The sequence below is a fragment of the Pantherophis guttatus genome, chromosome 10, assembly GCF_059756535.1.
Source record: "Pantherophis guttatus breed Tessera chromosome 10, ASM5975653v1, whole genome shotgun sequence".
NCBI lineage: Eukaryota > Metazoa > Chordata > Lepidosauria > Squamata > Colubridae > Pantherophis > Pantherophis guttatus.
The window spans coordinates 5,025,645-5,041,968 of record NC_142072.1 but is presented as its reverse complement, the minus strand read 5'-3'; the positions used below and the strand labels follow the sequence as shown (position 1 = coordinate 5,041,968).

At 45.4% G+C, this 16,324-nt stretch overlaps 1 protein-coding gene across 2 annotated transcripts in view; it reads left to right on the top strand.

Annotated features, from left to right (window-relative positions):
• The window catches only part of GRIK5 (glutamate ionotropic receptor kainate type subunit 5), a 64,593-nt gene that overhangs the window by 26,081 nt on the left and 22,188 nt on the right, over positions 1 to 16,324 (top strand). Inside the window, exons 2-7 of one of the 2 annotated variants that reach the window (XM_060693853.2) lie at positions 4,440 to 4,575; positions 6,990 to 7,154; positions 9,193 to 9,290; positions 10,811 to 10,976; positions 12,766 to 12,944; positions 13,954 to 14,007. In XM_060693853.2, the coding sequence (XP_060549836.1) occupies positions 4,491 to 4,575; positions 6,990 to 7,154; positions 9,193 to 9,290; positions 10,811 to 10,976; positions 12,766 to 12,944; positions 13,954 to 14,007 (747 nt within the window). In that variant the 5' untranslated portion in view covers positions 4,440 to 4,490. Of the gene's footprint in view, positions 1 to 2,594; positions 4,576 to 6,989; positions 7,155 to 9,192; positions 9,291 to 10,810; positions 10,977 to 12,765; positions 12,945 to 13,953; positions 14,008 to 16,324 lie in introns of those variants that run through there. The other variant, XM_087876864.1, reaches the window with a different exon arrangement.

Here is a 16,324-nt window from a genome sequence, read left to right as displayed (position 1 = left end):
TCCTATTTAGCCACGTTTTCTAAGCTGCGTGCAAGCTGCGCGCGCAAACAAAGAGCATGCGCAGAGGCGCACATGCACATTGTTGATGCTGGGCGAACCGGTAGGTAAATTATGTGAATCCCACCTGTGGCCTGAGGTCTCCTCTCCCTGTTGGTGGCCTCCAGTACTGCTAGTCCTCGACTTACAAACATTCGAATAGAATAGAATAGAATAGAATGGAATAGAATAGAATAAGAATAGGAATAAGAATAGAATAGAATAGAATAGAATAGAATAGAATAGAATAGAATAGAATAGAATAGAATAGAATAGAATAGAATAGAATAGAATAGAATAGAATACTTTATTGGCCAAGTACAATTGACAAGGAATTTGTCTTGGTGCGTGCACTCTCAGTGTACATAAAAGAAAAGATACGTTCGTCAAGAATCCTAAGGTACAACACTTAATGATAGTCATAGGGTACAAATAAGCAATCAGGAAACAATATCAATATAAATTGTAAGGATACCAGCAACAAGGTTACGGTCATATAGTCATAAGTGGGAGGTGATGGGTGATGGGAACGATGAGAAGATTAATAGTAGTGCAGACTAGTAAATAGTTTGACAGTGTTGAGGGAATTATTTGTTTAGCAGAGTGATGGCGTTTGGGGAAAAAAATGTTCTCGTGTCTAGTTGTTCTGGTGTGCAGTGCTCTATAGCAGTGTTTCCCAAACTTTTGACATATGTGTACTCCTATAATTTTCGTAACGCTGAGTACCCCTCGTAAAAAACATATGGTACCCCTGGGGGTACACGTACCACACTTTGGGAAACACTTAGATAACACTGCAATTCTCCGGCGTTTAAACAGCTCCGCGGCTCAACGTCAACTGTTAATGTTCCCGCAGTTTAAAAATGGCCGAACCCGAGCTGCGCGAAGGATGCGCAGAAGTTCCCGCCATAATGAGTTGCGATATGATGTACAATGGCCCCAGTTCCTGTGTAAAAACTGCGATACGCGCCTATTTCTTTCCTTGTTCTGTGGGCGCAGCTAAGCACGGTGCAGTGGATATTCCCACGTGATCCCCACCAAACTCCGGTGCAACGCGTACCCCCACCAAACTCTTCCCGTACCCCTGGGGGTACTTGTACCACACTTTGGGAAACACTACTCTATAGCGTCGTTTTGAGGGTAGGAGTTGAAAGTTTATGCCCAGGATGTGAGGGGTCTGTAAATATTTTCACAGCCCTCTTTTTGACTCGTGCAGTATACAGGTCCTCAATGGAAGGCAGGTTGGTAGCAAGTTTAGTGACCATTCAAAATTACAGTGGCCCTGAAAAAAAGTGACTTATGACTGTTTCCCACACTTAACGACCATTGCAGCATCCCCATGTTGGTGGTGCAATCAAAATTCAGCCTCCATTAGAGTTGAGGTAGGAAGTCCTCAATGTACGACCACAATCGAGCCCCGACATTTCTGTCACTGAGCAAGACGGCTGTTAGAACTGAGTTCTGCCCCCATTTCACGACCTCGTTTGCCACCGTTGTTAAGCGAATCGGCTCAGCGGTTAAATTAGTAACACGGTTGCTAAGTGAATCTGGCTTCCCCGGTGGCTTTGCTCGTCAGAAGGCCGCAAAAGGCCATCACGTGACATTGGGACACCGCAGCCGTCATAAATACAAGTCAGTTGCCAAGCAGCTGAATTTTAATCGCGTGACGGTGGGAATGCTGCAACCGTCGTAAGTGTGAATAACAGTTCAAAGTTACTTTTTCTCAGTGACGTAACTTCGAATGGTCTCTAAACGGGTGGGTTCTAAATTTTTTTACTACTGGTTCTGTGGGCGTGGCTTGATGGTCATGTGACAATTATTTAGGATATCATATCGTCACTGCTACTGGCTCGGGAGAACCGGGCCGAACCGGGAGGAACCCACCACTGTTGCTAAATGAAACTCTTGTAAATTGAGGACGACCTGTATTCTCATCCCAAACAGGTAGTCCTCAACTTACGACCATAATGGAGCCCACAGTTTCAGTTGTTAAATGGATCACCACGTCCAATTTTGGTTGTAAGTCAAGGTCTACCTGTATTCAGGGACGCGCGATGCGTTTAAGCTGGTTTAGTTTTTTATTTATTTTATTTTACTTCAAATTTATATACCGCCCTTCTCCCTAGGGACTCAGGGCGGTGTACAGCCAAATAAAAACACATAATAAATACATTAAGAACAGATTAAAAGGAAATATCTCAATTTGGCCCAAAATTTGAGGTTGAGGTTTTTTATTTTTTTACTCTTTTGTGGCTGGGCTAACTTCTTCTCTGAAGGGCTTGATCTCCTCCCAGGTAAGATTTCAGAGTGCAGGACCTGATTTTTATTTTTTAAAGCTTTGGTCCTTCTTCCCTGCCCCACCTGGACCAAGGGACCAAAGAGGCAGAAACCGATATCTCGCCCCCTCCCTCCTGTTTGCCGATGATGGATGGAAAACAAAAATTAGTGCTCAAGGTGAACACACAGTACTAAGACAAGGGAGCGTTGCTGACTCAGCGCAAAGCAGGACGGGTGTCATGTGCGACCGTGTGTGTGTGTGTGTGTGTGTCCTTTGCAGCATCAGCAGTTGGAAGGATGCCTAAGGCTTAGAAGGGGGAAATGCTGGAGTGAGCGGCCACTAGGAGGCGCTGTGCGGAAGGTTGGCCTTTGGCCATGGGACCACTTTGATTTATCTACTTATTTTTTGCTGGAGGCCCAATGAGGATTCACAGCTAAAGGAAAGATGTGCTGAAGTGAAGGGCAGGGAGGGTACAACTGGGTAACCAAGGGCGTAATGGCAGGCGGGAGATGCTCTGTGATGCTGGCAGAAATGGGTGAGTGGAGTGGGGGGGCAGCATTTGGCCGAAGACCCTATATAGGAAGGAGCAAGCGAAATATTTACTATAGGTTACCTCGAGTTTAGCACTACGTCTTAAAGTAAAGCATCCCTTCTTAAAATCTAAACATAAAAGGCTTTCTTTTGTTCTTCCACTTACATAATCGTTATATACAGTAGTTTTGTGTTCCCTTTAGTTGTTTGAGCATATAGTATAAACTACTATATGTAAAGAACAAAGTATTTAATAAGGCTATTTCATTCATTCAGATCTCGGATGTCTTCTGCTTGTGTTCCCTTTATTTTTTTTGAGCAGTATATATATATTATGTTCTCTATCACCTTCAAAGAGGGTTAATTGAAAAAAATTGGGGAAAAAATGCCAGTGGGAGGGGAAATATCACCGATGCTTTTCCTATAGCCAACTCTGCAAAGAGTGGAGGGCTGGGATGGCCCCTTCCCTACCTTATTTCCAAGAAAAGGCATTTTTCCAAGGAGCCAATAGAGAGGAGAATGCGGGAAGCAGCCTGCAAAATGATGGATGGGAAAGTCACCGTTTTGGTGTGTCTTGCTTTTCTCTATCAGCAAGGCAATAATGTAGTAATGTTATAGGAGGGGGGAAGGGGGTCTCCAAACTTGGCAACTTTAAGATTTGTAGACTTCAACTCCCAGAATTCCCCAGCTGGCATGCTAATGAATTTTAAGATGTATGGACTTCAAGGGAGAGTGGAGAGCATTCCATTGGAGCAGGAAATTGATATGCTGAAATGCCAGCATGGCTGAACGTATGCCTCAAGAAGACCCCTTCTAGCCCTCAGGCCTCCAACCACCTTTATGATCCTGTCGCTAGTCTCCCTTGCTGAGTTCTGAGATCCGTTTGGTCCAGGGTTTAAGGCATCAGGTTAGGAAGCAGAAGACTGTGAGTTCTAGTCCCGCCTTAGCCAGCCTGGGGATTTTGGGCCGTCCCCTTTCTGTCAGTCCAACTCACCTCACAGGGTTGTTGTTGTTGTGGGGAACATAGGAGGAGGAAGGGGTGCAAGTAAGTTCACCGCCTTGAGTTACGTATAAAAATAATAAAGACAGGATATAAACAAACCAGCAAACACACCACTGATGGTGGGGATAACCCTATATTTCTGCCTGGGTTAATTCAAAAGGTAACGAACCAATAAACGGTAGGGGGAAATTAAGGATGCTTTATGTATGCAGGGGAAACAGTGAAGCATGAACCTGTGGTCTAAAGCCAATTTGCAAGGTCCCTGAGAGAGAGAGCAGAGCGCATTGTTGGCAATTCTCAATCTCCTTTGATTCAGCTAAATTTGAAGATCAGGGGGTTGAGCTGCCTCTTGGAAACCCTTTAAAAACACCCATAAACCCTAGCTCCTTCTTGATCTTGCTGCGTGCTCTCCCAATCAGCAAATTGCCTGCTTTTTACCTGGGTTTCAAATATGTCAAGAAGAACCAAATTGCAACCGCCAGGACCTTCCTTCTATGAGGTCATTCACCTTCAGTTGTCAGGTGCTCATCTACTGAGATGTGTTCCAGGTACTCATGTAAGGGGGGGGGCATCTTTCTATCCTGCTTGCAGGTGGCAGCGCAGGGGCCACGGCCGAACTTTCTCCATGAGGAGGGGTAGAAGATGCCGGCTTTGCCCGCGCTGCTGCTGCTGCTGATACTCGGCTTCACCCACCAGAGCCTGGAGCTGTTGTCCTCTCTGCGCATGGGTGAGTAGAAGACTTTTCCTGTGGGACGACTTGCCTCCGGAAGTTGTGGGGGCTCCATTTCATTTGTCTGAAAGGGTGTAGGGTCTCCTGCTCGAGCAGCGTCGTGGCCCGCCAGTGGCCAATGGATCTGGCAGCAGATTCGGACAATGAGGAGGTTGGGGAGGAACGTGGGCCGGTCCTGGAGTCTGGGGAAGGCTCTGATGAGGGCTCTGCATCTTGAGGCAGAGAGGGGGCCAGGGCTGTATGCCACCTATCAGCTGCCTTTGGAGTCAGACATCAGTGAGGCAGACGAACAGTTAGAGCCTGTTCCCAGTGTGCGCATGCGCAGAGTTGCCAGACGAAGGGAACAGCTAAAGAACAAGGGTCGACTCAGGAGTAAAGCCACAGGTGGACAATGAATTGCTCCTCCCAGAGGGAATAAAAGAGGAGCGAAAGGGGAGTGGAGTTTGCAGGAGACAATTAGTTCATTCCTGCATTCTTGCCAAGTATTGCGGCATCTGAAAGATATCGGCCTGGCCACTCTCCAAGCCTGATAAAGGTTGGTAATGGTGAACTATCTTGAAAGAGATAGGAAGAGGGAGAGGAAAGACTTTGCTGGAGAGGAATTCACTGTCAATTAAATAAAAGGGGTTTATCGGGATGAAGATTTGGCTTCCTGCTGCTGGGGAAGCCTAGGTCAGAACAAACGGGGTCGGACTAGAACAGGGGTCCCCAACCCCTGTTGGAAACTGGGCCAGGGGAGTGATGGGCAAGCACGCGCACCGTCAAACTCCACTTGGGTGAGTGGAGGGCACTTGCATTTTGCTCAAAGCTCCACCCGTGTGAACGGAATTTCATGTGCGAGCTCCGTCCACTCGCGTGATGAGCTTTGTGTGTGAGCACAAGCTCCTTCCACTCCACTGGTGTAAGTGGGAACTTTGCGCACGAGCGGCTGTCGCTGGCACAAGTGGAGCGTTGTGTGTGAGCGCAATTACCCTCTGCTTGTGCGCAAAGCTCCATTCACGTGAGCGGAGGGCGTGCACGCTCACAACAAATGGAGCCGTGCGTGCGAGTATGCGCCTGCCACTCACACACCCTCTCCCACTGGTCTGGGCCGTCAAGCTGGAAAAGTTGGGGACCGCCGGACTAGAAGACATCCAAGGTCCCTTCTAACTCTGTTATTCTGAGAGTATTTCAAGATCATTGAGGCTCGTTGAAGCTTGGGGCAGAGAGCCAGGATCTCAGGGAGTCTGACGTTGGGCATGACAGTGTTATTATCATCCCTGCACCCATTTGGCTCCAGGAAAAATGGCAGAACCTCTGAGTTTTGTACACCTTTGCACAAATTTGGAATGTCACTGCTTCAAGCTGCTTTGCTCTCTAAGCTAGAGACTTTTGTCCAAGGCTGAGGTTAGATTGTGGGTTGTAACACAAAAAAAAACAAGGATCTGGGAATTTGCAAAGTTAAAGAAAAAAGACAAAAGATGAGGAAAGTCAGAGCACACGTATTTTGATCCCACTTGATCTGACGTCCTACAGATCAGTGTCTTTCAACCTTAGCATGGCTGGTTTGGGAATTCTGGGAGTTGAAGTCCAGTCATCTTAAAGTTGCCCTGTTTGAGAAACACTGCTCCCGATAATAATTCCCAACATTCCAGCTTGTTCATTGTACTGGCCAGGAATTCTGGGAGATGTCACCTCCACATATTTGGAAGGGTTGACAGTCGTCTTTTGGAGGTGGGTGAGATTTCTATACTCCAAAGAGTTTCATGTCAGAAGAAAGTTTCTTTGGCAGTAATCAAAATGATCTTCCTTCCTTCCTTCCTTCCTTCCTTCCTTCCTTCCTTCCTTCCTTCCTTCCTCCCTCCCTCCCTCCCTCCCTCCCTCCCTCCTTTCTTCCTTTTCTCATCCTTCCTTTTTCTATCTCTCTGATCCTTCCTTCCTTCCTTCCTCCCTCCCTCCTTCCTTCCTTCCTTTTCTCATCCTTCCTTCTTCTCTCTGATCCTTCCTTCCTTCCTCCCTCCCTCCCTCCTTCCTTTTCTCATCCTTCTTTCTATCTCTCTGATCCTCCCTCCTTCCTTCCTTCCTTCCTTCCTTTTCTCATCCTTCCTTCTTCTATCTCTCTGATCCATCCTTCCTCCCACCCTCCCTCCCTCCATCCTTCCTTCCTTCCTTTTCTCATCCTTCCTTCTTCTATATCTCTGATCCTTTCTTCCTTCCTTTTTTTTCCTTCCTCCCTCCCTCTCTCCTTCCTTTTCTCATCCTTCCTTCTTCTGACTCTCTTATCCTTCCTTCCTCCCTCCCTCCCTCCTCCCTTCCTTCCTTTTCTCATCCTTCCTTCTTCTATCTCTGATCCACCCATCCTTCCTTCCTCCCTCCCTCCCTCCCTCCCCCCCTTTTTTTGTACCCATCATTGGTTACTGTCCGACGACCAGCTTCCATTTTGGATGACCAGACTGTGTGTGGCCGTGGGGAGCGACTTGCCTTAGCTTTGGCCCGTGAACATATCAACAGCATCATTGAAGTGCCCGCCAAGGCCCGGGTGGAGGTGGAGATCTTCGAACTGCAGCGGGACAGCCAGTACGAGACCACCGACACCAGTACGTTGGGTGCCCCTCAAGCAGGGCATGGATAGTCTTCTCAACTCATGAGACCAGGAAGCCGAGAAGGTGGAGCTTCTTGAAGTTAAGGAGGGACCACTGTAAGGAGCCATATCCATTATAATAAAAAAGAATGAGAAGAAGGACTAGGGGTGGCATGATAGCAGTCTTCCAATATCTCAGGGGCTGCCACAAAGAAGAGGGAGTCAAGCTCTTCTCCAGAGCACCTGAGGGCAGGGCAGGAAGCAATTGGTGGAAACTAATCAACCTAGAACTAAGGAGAAATTTCATGACCATTAGATCAATTAATCAGTGGAACAACTTGCCTCCAGAAGTTGTGGCTGTTCCAACACTGGAGGTTTTTAAGAAGATTGGACAGCCCTTTGTCTGAAATGGTGTAGGGTTTCCTGCCTAAGTGGTGGGTTGGACTAGAAGACCTCCAAGGTCCCTTCCAACTCTTGTCATTCTATTCTAAAGTATTAATAATACGTTGAGCTGGCTCTGTCCATCCATCGAAGTGGGCTTAACTGTACAAAACCCACATCAGGATTGCAACTGTGTGTTGTGTTGAACCTGTCAGTTGGAAAGTCCTGCTTGTAAGAACAGCATCCTTATCTCTAGGGTCTATGAGTGATGAACCTCTGGGTTCTCCATTGCATGACTGGGCCTACAAGAAACATTTTGTCATGAGAGGGTGGAGCCATGTCAAAAACAAGAAGGTTTCCCCCTTGCCACAGAGCTTACGAATCTGGGCAGGTGTGGCCCTCAGGGCCCTTCCCTAAAAGAGTCTCTGAAAGCCAGGATCAACATTTGAATTCTTGAAAGGCCAGTCTAGGCCTTTTGATGAAGATCAGAGCCAGTGTGGTGGAATGTGGTCTGGATTCCCCAGAAGGGAGGGCTGCGTTCAAGACCAGGGTTCCCCAACCTTGGGCTGTGGACTGGTCTATGGCCTGTTAGGAACCCGGCTGCACAGCTGGAGGCGAGCAGTGGGTGGAGGTGAGTGGTGGGGTGAGTGAACCCTACTGTAAACTGAACATCTGTGGGATCTAGGTTGCATTCTCCTCCTCCCCCACATCCCGAGTCCGTGGAAAAATTGTCTTCCACGACACCGGTCCCTGATGCTAAAAAGTTTGGGGACCGCTGTTCCAGAAGACCAAGAGACAGCAAACTTTAGACCAGGGGTGTCGAACAGAGGTGGATTTCAGCAGGTTCTGACCAGTTCTGGAGAACCGGTAGCGTAAATTTTGAGTACTTTGGAGAACTGGTAGTAAAAATTCTGACCGGCCCAGGCCTCATCTATTCTCTGCCTCCCAAGTCCCAGCTGATCGGGAGGAAATGAGGATTTTGCAGTAACCTTCCCCTGGAGTGGGGTAGGAATGGAGATTTTACAGTATCCTTCCCTTGCAACGCCCACCAAGCCACGCCCACTAAGCCACACCCACAGAACCGGTAGTAAAAAAATTTGAAACCCACCACTGGTGTCGAAGCTTGGCAACTTTTAAGATCTGTGGACTTCAACTCCCAGAGTTCTGGGGAATTCTGGGAGTTGAAGTCCACAGGTCTTATACAGCTGCCAAGTTTGTACACCCTCTGTTTTAGATAGTTTGGTTGAGAGGAAGAGAGTCAAGACGACTCATCCCCAGAAATTCTCAAAGCATATTTTGAATGCTTCAAGCAGTTTCCTTTAGTGGGGCAAGGTTTCTGTCTGCAGGTGAGGAACAATAATGGAAACTGCTTAGAAGTAACTCTTGTCTTTCTTTCTTGCTTTTTTTTTTTTTTTTTGGAGCCTGACAGGTAGCGAGACTAGAATAAGGATTTCCCCACCCCCCACTAACTTCTAGACTTCCGAACTCCAGTCTTTTTATACTTTTATACTATTCTGCCAAATGATTGGCAGAAAGTAAAAAAGAGAAGTCGTACAATAGAAGCTTGCAAAGGGTATAATTTTGCCCAGCGCAGCAGGTTGGATTGTGCAAAATGAAGGGTTTTTTGGTTTTCCCCCCCTTAACCTTCTTCCCCCCTTCTCTTTTTCATGCAGTGTGTCAGATTCTGCCCAAAGGGGTAGTCTCAGTTCTGGGACCAGCCTCCAGCCCAGCCTCTGCTTCCATCGTCAGCCACATTTGTGGAGAAAAAGAGGTAAGTGGACTCTTAACTCATCACCATCCCTTATATTTTTGGCATCTTCTAGCATTTAGAAGATGGAGATACGGAGATACGGAAGATCCCGGATCTGCGCACCTTCCGTCGCGCTCTCAAGACTTTTTATTCCATCAAGCCGGCCTGGCCTAAATTTTTCCCCTTTAAAATGTAAATTTTAATTTGTTTTTAAAATTATTGGGTGTTTTTAATTTGTCTCGGCCAAATTGTTTAATTCGGTTTTATTCTGTTTTTAAATTTTGTATTTATGTGTTTTATTCTGTGGCTGTTCACCGCCCTGAGTCCTTCGGGAGTAGGGCGGTATACAAATCCAATAAAAGAGAAAGAGAAAGAGAAAGATTTAGCAATAGCAATAGCACTTAGACTTATATACTGCTTTACAGGGCTTTACAGCCCTCTCTAAGCGGTTTACAGAGTCAGCCTCTTGCCCCTCCAACCATATGCGTCCTCATTTTACTGACCTCAGAAGAAGGCAAGGTTGAGTCAACCTTGAGCTGTCAGGATCGAACTGCTGACAGTGGGCAGAATTAGCCTGCAATGCTGCATTCTAGCCACTGCGTCACCATAGAGGGAGGTAGGGAGGAAGGAAGGAAAATAGCAATAGTACCACTTTAAAGTGCTTTAAAATAGAATAGAATAGATTTTTTTTAAAAATTTGATTTATATGCCGCCCTTCTCCAGAGACTCAGGGCGGCTTACAATGCGTTAAGCAATAGCCTTCATACTTTTGTATATTTATATAAAGTCAGCTTATTGCCCCCACAGTCTGGGTCCTCATTTTACCTTAGAAAGGATGGAAGGCTGAGTCAACCTTGAGCCTGGTGAGATTCGAACTTGCAGTAATTGCAGGCAGCAGATGTAAGTGGATGTTAATAACAGTGCTTTAGTCTGCTGAGCCACCAGAGCTCCATTTTATTGGCCAAGTGTGATTGGACACACAAGGAATTTGTCTTGGTGCATACGCTCTCGGAGTACATAAAAGAAAAGATACATTCATCAAGAATCATAAGGTACAACACTTAATGATAGTCATAGGGAACAAATAAGCAATCAAATCATATTAGGAAACAGTCAATATAAATCTTAAGGATACCAGTCATACAGTGGGAGGAGATGGGTGATAGGAACGATGAGAAGATTAATAGTAGTGCAGACTTAGTAACTAGTTTGACAGTGTTGAGGGAATTATTTGTTTAGCAGTGATGGCGTTCGGGGAAAAACTGTCCTTGTGTCTAGTTATTCTGGTGTGCAGTGCTCTATAGTGTCGTTTTGAGGGTAGGAGTTGAAACAATTTATGTCCAGGATGCGAGGGGTCTGTAAATATTTTCACAGCCCTCTTTTTGACTCATGCAGTATGCAGGTCCTCCATGGAAAGCAGGTTGGTAGGAATTGTTTTTTCTGCAGTTCTAATTGTCCTCTGAAGTCTGTGTCTGTCTTGTTGGGTTGCAGAACCAAACCATGGTCAAGAAACGCCAACGATGTCCTTCTCTCTCCCCTAGATCCCCCATGTTAAGGTGGGTCCCGAGGAAACGCCAAAATTGCAATACCTGCGCTTTGCTTCGGTCAGCCTCTACCCCAGCAACGAGGATGTCAGCCTGGCTGTGTCTTGTATTCTGAAGTCCTTCAACTACCCCTCGGCGAGCCTCATCTGCGCCAAGGCCGAATGTAAGGAAGACAGTTGTGCTCTTTGGCAAGGAAGAAAGTTTTGGGGTGCCTGGCGTAGGGTGTGTGTTTGTGTGTGTGTGTGTGTGATGTTATCCATGTACCTTTAGTTTATTGAGAAAGGGAGCCAGGATTTACATCTGCCTGAATGAACATCAGGTCCTTTTGACAGAATCTTGCCAAGAACTCCGTTGGGTAGCTGTATTGCACAGTGGGTAGAGAAAGCTCCTACTTCAACATGACGTGGACAAAATAAGCTCTGCTAGCCAGGGGTGGGTTCTAAATTTTTTTACTACCGGTTCTGTGGGCGTGGCTTATTTTGTGGGTGTGGCTTGGAGGTCATGTGACTAGCTGGGCGTGGCTAGCTGGTCAGAGTCATTTCTGGAAGGTCCTCGCACTTACGACCAGTCCTCACACTTACGACCCGACTCATTTGTTTGCTTTTAACACTGATCAGCTGTAGGGCGGCCCTTTGAAGCCCCGCGGCAAGAGTTTAAACAGTTTTTTTCCCTCTAGTCATCAGCTGGGACTCAGGAGGCAGCAATAGATTGGGGGTGGGACCAAATAAAAGGTAAGAATAACGTGGGTGGGCGGGGGGTGGGAGGGCGGGGGGGGGAGAACCGGTTCGGTGAGGTCATATCGTCACCGCTACCGGCTCGGCCAAACCGGACCGAACCAGGAGGAACCCACCACTGATGCTAGCCTTTGAGCTCCAAAAACAAAACATCTGATCAAGGGCAAGTGCAGTCTATTTCCAAAAGCTAGCACAAACCCTGATTCTGCTGTTGACTTGATGTCATCAGTGCTTGGCAGTAGACGAAAAATTGCAAAGGAGGGCAGAGGAAGAAAGCAGACAGTAAATTTGAAACAAGCATGGAGATTTGGAATTTTTCTCTCTGAGTGATTTTAAGTGTGGGGGTGCTTCTACGTTTCCTGGAAACTAACTGGATAAGATCTTCTTTCTTTCCTCTGAGTTTAAGCTGAGCATAAAACAGGGAAAGCTGCTTTCAGAGGTAGTCAGCCATGGTTACTAGCACCTCCCTCACCCCCCAAGCAACTTGGCCTTTGTGGTTGATGGGAATTGCAATCTGAAGAGTACCTGCTTGAAAAGGCTGAGCTACAGGTAGTTAAAATCTGCATTCAAAATCAAAGTCGCTAAATTAACAAACCTTTGCAAGTTAAGAACATGCAAATCCCAACGGCTGCCGAGGTCGGGGTGAGCAGAGATTACGCCTATTAAAATTATAGCAGGCAGGAGAGTGAGAGTATAGTGTTAATAATACCAGTCCTTCAGATCAAATCGGAGCAATTTTATGCAGGACTGCAGTCGTGAAAATTGCGCCCCTCCGTTCAGCCTGCTGGGCTGCTGATAATTATCAACACCTCCCTGTGACTGTAATCTTGGATTTGGGGAGGTGGTGGGGGAAAGCAGACATGTTAAATGCAAAAATTCAATTTAGTATTATGTCTCGTCGTCTCTCGCCTGGGGTGAACGGGTTCGAAGAGCAACGTTCCTTGCCTCAAAACCCTCCACCAAACCCTCTTGGGAAGATCAGGCCCTCGTCTTGTTTTCGTGTCTTCCAAAAAGCAGAGGTCAAAAGAGCTTTGATTCCGCGAACAGACTCAGAGATATGAAATCACGTTTTGTTTTGTGTGCAGAAGCGTTTATGTTCTGATTGAATGTGTCTTGGGGGGGCCAAGTGGGAAGCCTTAAAGCCAGACCACAGGACTGGAGTCTCTGGCTTGGAGACAAGGTTGGCGTAACCTCCCATCCCTTTCTCTTACCCATCAGGCCTGTTGAGACTGGAGGAGTTAGTCCGCCAGTTCCTCATCTCCAAGGAAACCCTCTCGATCCGGATGTTGGATGACACCAACGATCCCACGCCGCTGCTCAAGGAGATCCGAGACGACAAGATCTCCACCATTATTATCGATGCCAATGCTTCCATCTCTTACCTCATCCTGAAGAAGGTGAGAGGGGGCTGAACTGAGGTAGAAACACAAATGTGTAGGGCAGAGTAAGCAACTCAATTTACACCAGGATGTTCCGATCGATGGGTCTTTGGCAGTAGTGAAATCCAATTTTTTTTTACTACCGGTTCTGTGGGCGTGGCTTGGTGGGCGTGGCAGGAGAAGGATACTGCAAAATCTCCATTCCCTCCTCACTCCTGGGGGAAGGATATTGCAAAGTCTCCATTCCCACCCCACTCCAGGGGAAGGATACTGCAAAATCCCCATTCCATCCTCACTCCTGGGGGAAGGACATTGCAAAATCTCCATTCCCACCCCACTCCAGGGGAAGAATCCCCATTCCCTCCTCATTCCTGGGAGAAGGATATTGCTAAATCTCCATTCCCATCCCACTCCAGGGGAAGGATGCTGCAAAATCCCCATTCCGTCCTCACTCCTGGGGGAAGGATATTGCTAAATCTCCATTCCCACCCCACTCTGGGGCCAGCCAGAGATGGCATTTGCCGGTTCTCCGAACTGCTCAAAAATTCCGCTACCGGTTCTCCAGAATTCTGGGAGCTGAAGTCTACAGGTTTACCTTGGATCACATTGAATGAAGAGGAATTGTCTGGGGCTACATATAAATATATATAATATAGTTAATGTATCTAAATAACAAGTTTTGTTTTTAAATATTTTTATTATATTTGGTTGGGCTGCACGAGTTGAAGGTTGGCCAGGCCTGGTATAAACCTTAATAGGACCGAAGCATAAATATTTTTGTACCTATTTGGGATCACCTGAAATTACCTAAAAATCTTACTCACCTGCTTATTTTGAAAACAGCTGGAAATGATTGTAAGTCAGGCAGCTTGTGACCTGCCCGGTTTTAGAACCCACCAATCATCCATTTCAAATTTCTGAAAAACTCAGCCAGTTTTCTGGTGTTCTCAGCAAGCATAGCATGTTGTCAAGCAACTGAGATGCTCCCGTTGTTGATTCTCCTGAACTGTCTGTTTTTTTTCTCCAGGCTTCAGAGTTGGGGATGACATCTGCCTTCTACAAGTACATCCTGACAACTATGGTTAGTATCCTGACCAAACTGAGCTTGTACACAACAGAGTCTCCGTTTATGGGTATACAATCCTCTTTTTTAAGAGTCTCTTAAAAAAAATATATCCTTGCTTGATGCTTATTTTTCACTGCTCCCTCCATATTAAGACGGTGCATTGCCCATATTAAAATTTAAGAGTGCGTAGGTCTTACCTCTCAGCAACTCCTTAAAGCAGCTGCCTCTTTTTCTAGAATCTTCCCAGGAAAAGACATAGTTGCTTTAAGGAGTTGAAGATGGACGCGCTGTTCGTGCCCGGCGTGTTCCTAAGCACCTTTGGGAATTGCATTTGAAGCGTTGCGCAGTTCTACTTAGCATTGCAAAACGACAACTCTAAAAAGGTTTCCAGGACTCATAGCTTCAGGGCAGCATGTCAGAGGAGAATGTAGAAGCTCTGGGCAGCTTGCAGTTAAGGCGGTTATAAGTAGACGGAGACAACCAACGCAAATTGTGATCTGTGGACAAATGCGCAGGTGCTTGATGCAGTGTAGAAGGGACACTGTGCTGCTTAAATAACTTATTTAAGTTATTAATTTAATTTAAATAAAACCTGATTTCCAATCTAATCTAATCAGCAAAGCAGAGGAATATAAAGTCCGTTTTTTTTAAAAAAACAAAAATCAAAATCAAAGTTTGTTCTTACTTATTTTTCTTTCCTGGCTGTTCCAGATTTGCATGCCTTTTCCAAAGACAAGTTTTTTAAAAAATCCCTGAAAACGAAAATAATACGACTTTGTAATCTTTTACATTTACCTTATAAACGTGGTTACATTTCAGGGATAAGGATTGGCTTTTTAAATCTGCATTGACAGATAGCACTAGTCTATTAATAGAATGCAATTGCATTTATGACTTTATAGGGTTGTATTAATTTATCTCTCTCTTTATTTCTGTGTCTAATTTAGTGTTTCTTAACCTTGGCAACTTGGAAGACGGGTGGACTTCAACTCCCAGAATTCCTCAGACAGCTGGCTGGGGAATTCTGGGGCTTGAAGTCCACACGTCTTCCAAGTTGTCAAGGTTAAGAAACACTGGATTAATGTTATGTTCTGAAAGACAGTTGACGCTTTTTGATGAGTGGATGAATGTAACAGATTACAAATCAGATTACAAATATCCCTTCTTTGCAATGTCTTTATAGCTCATTTTGATTCTTTGCTTCTCTTTGAGATGCAGAGTGGGCCAAAGCTAAAAATGATGCAACCAAAATGCCGGCTTTTAATAAATTTAAAAAAAAAATGCTTTATGACTTCAATCCCACGTGGATTAATTAACAGGGAGCAAAAATGATCCACCACGGCAGGTGAACCGTGATTACTCTGATGTGGGATCATCCACCCTCCAAAAAGCCGGGTGGGCAGATTGAAGAAATGTGTGGGATGGTGACAGAAACAATGCCTGTTTTAACTTAGGCTTATATTTAAATCTAATTGCAGTTAAATTAAATATAACTATTTTAATGACTCCCACACTCAAATAATAGGCCTTTGGTTTTATATCTCCTTAAGTCTGGAGAACCCCAGTTAAAAGTCTGTAATTTTTCCTTAGGTCCCGTTACAAAGAAAAAAGCAGTTCAGTCTTTCAAGCTTTTTCAAATGTTTTTCAAATGCTTATCTCCCTTTTTAATTCCCCCCCCTTTTTTTTCCAACGTAAAAAATGATGGTGGATTTGTTGGAACAAAATTCTCAAAAGCGTCATCTTTGACTTCACACCTGACTGTGATTTGCACAATATAAACTGACATGGATCATCATTTTATTTTAAAAAGTGTATATATTCCCCGAATGCTTATGTGGTCAGGATGTGTCTGCCTGAGACACTTCCACCTGCCAGATGATAAATTATAGATGGATTAAATTTTATATCGAGACTGGATGCCATTGATGTCATGTAAAATCAAAGCGTTCTGTTTGTTTTTTTATTACATTTTTGCCAGAATTCTGAGCCACTGATGGATGTGTTCAGGGGAAGGAACCAGGGTTTATCTTTATTTATGCCATTTATCTCCCTCTCATTCTGGAGAGCCTCCAGATGGTTTATTTACTTTATTGTTTCCCAATCATTTTGCTTTTCTGTTCCTTCCTTCCTGGAGTGATCCCAACGAATCAGGAATCGTGAAATAAATCTACAGGGGATCCTTGCCTTGCAACCACATTGGGGCCAGAATTTCCGTGGTTTAAACAAGTCGCTTGTTAAGAGTCAAACCCAAATTTTACAATATTTTTGCCATGGTTATTAAGTGAATCATGCGGTCGTTAAGTGAATCTGGCTTCCCCCTTTGATTTTTGCT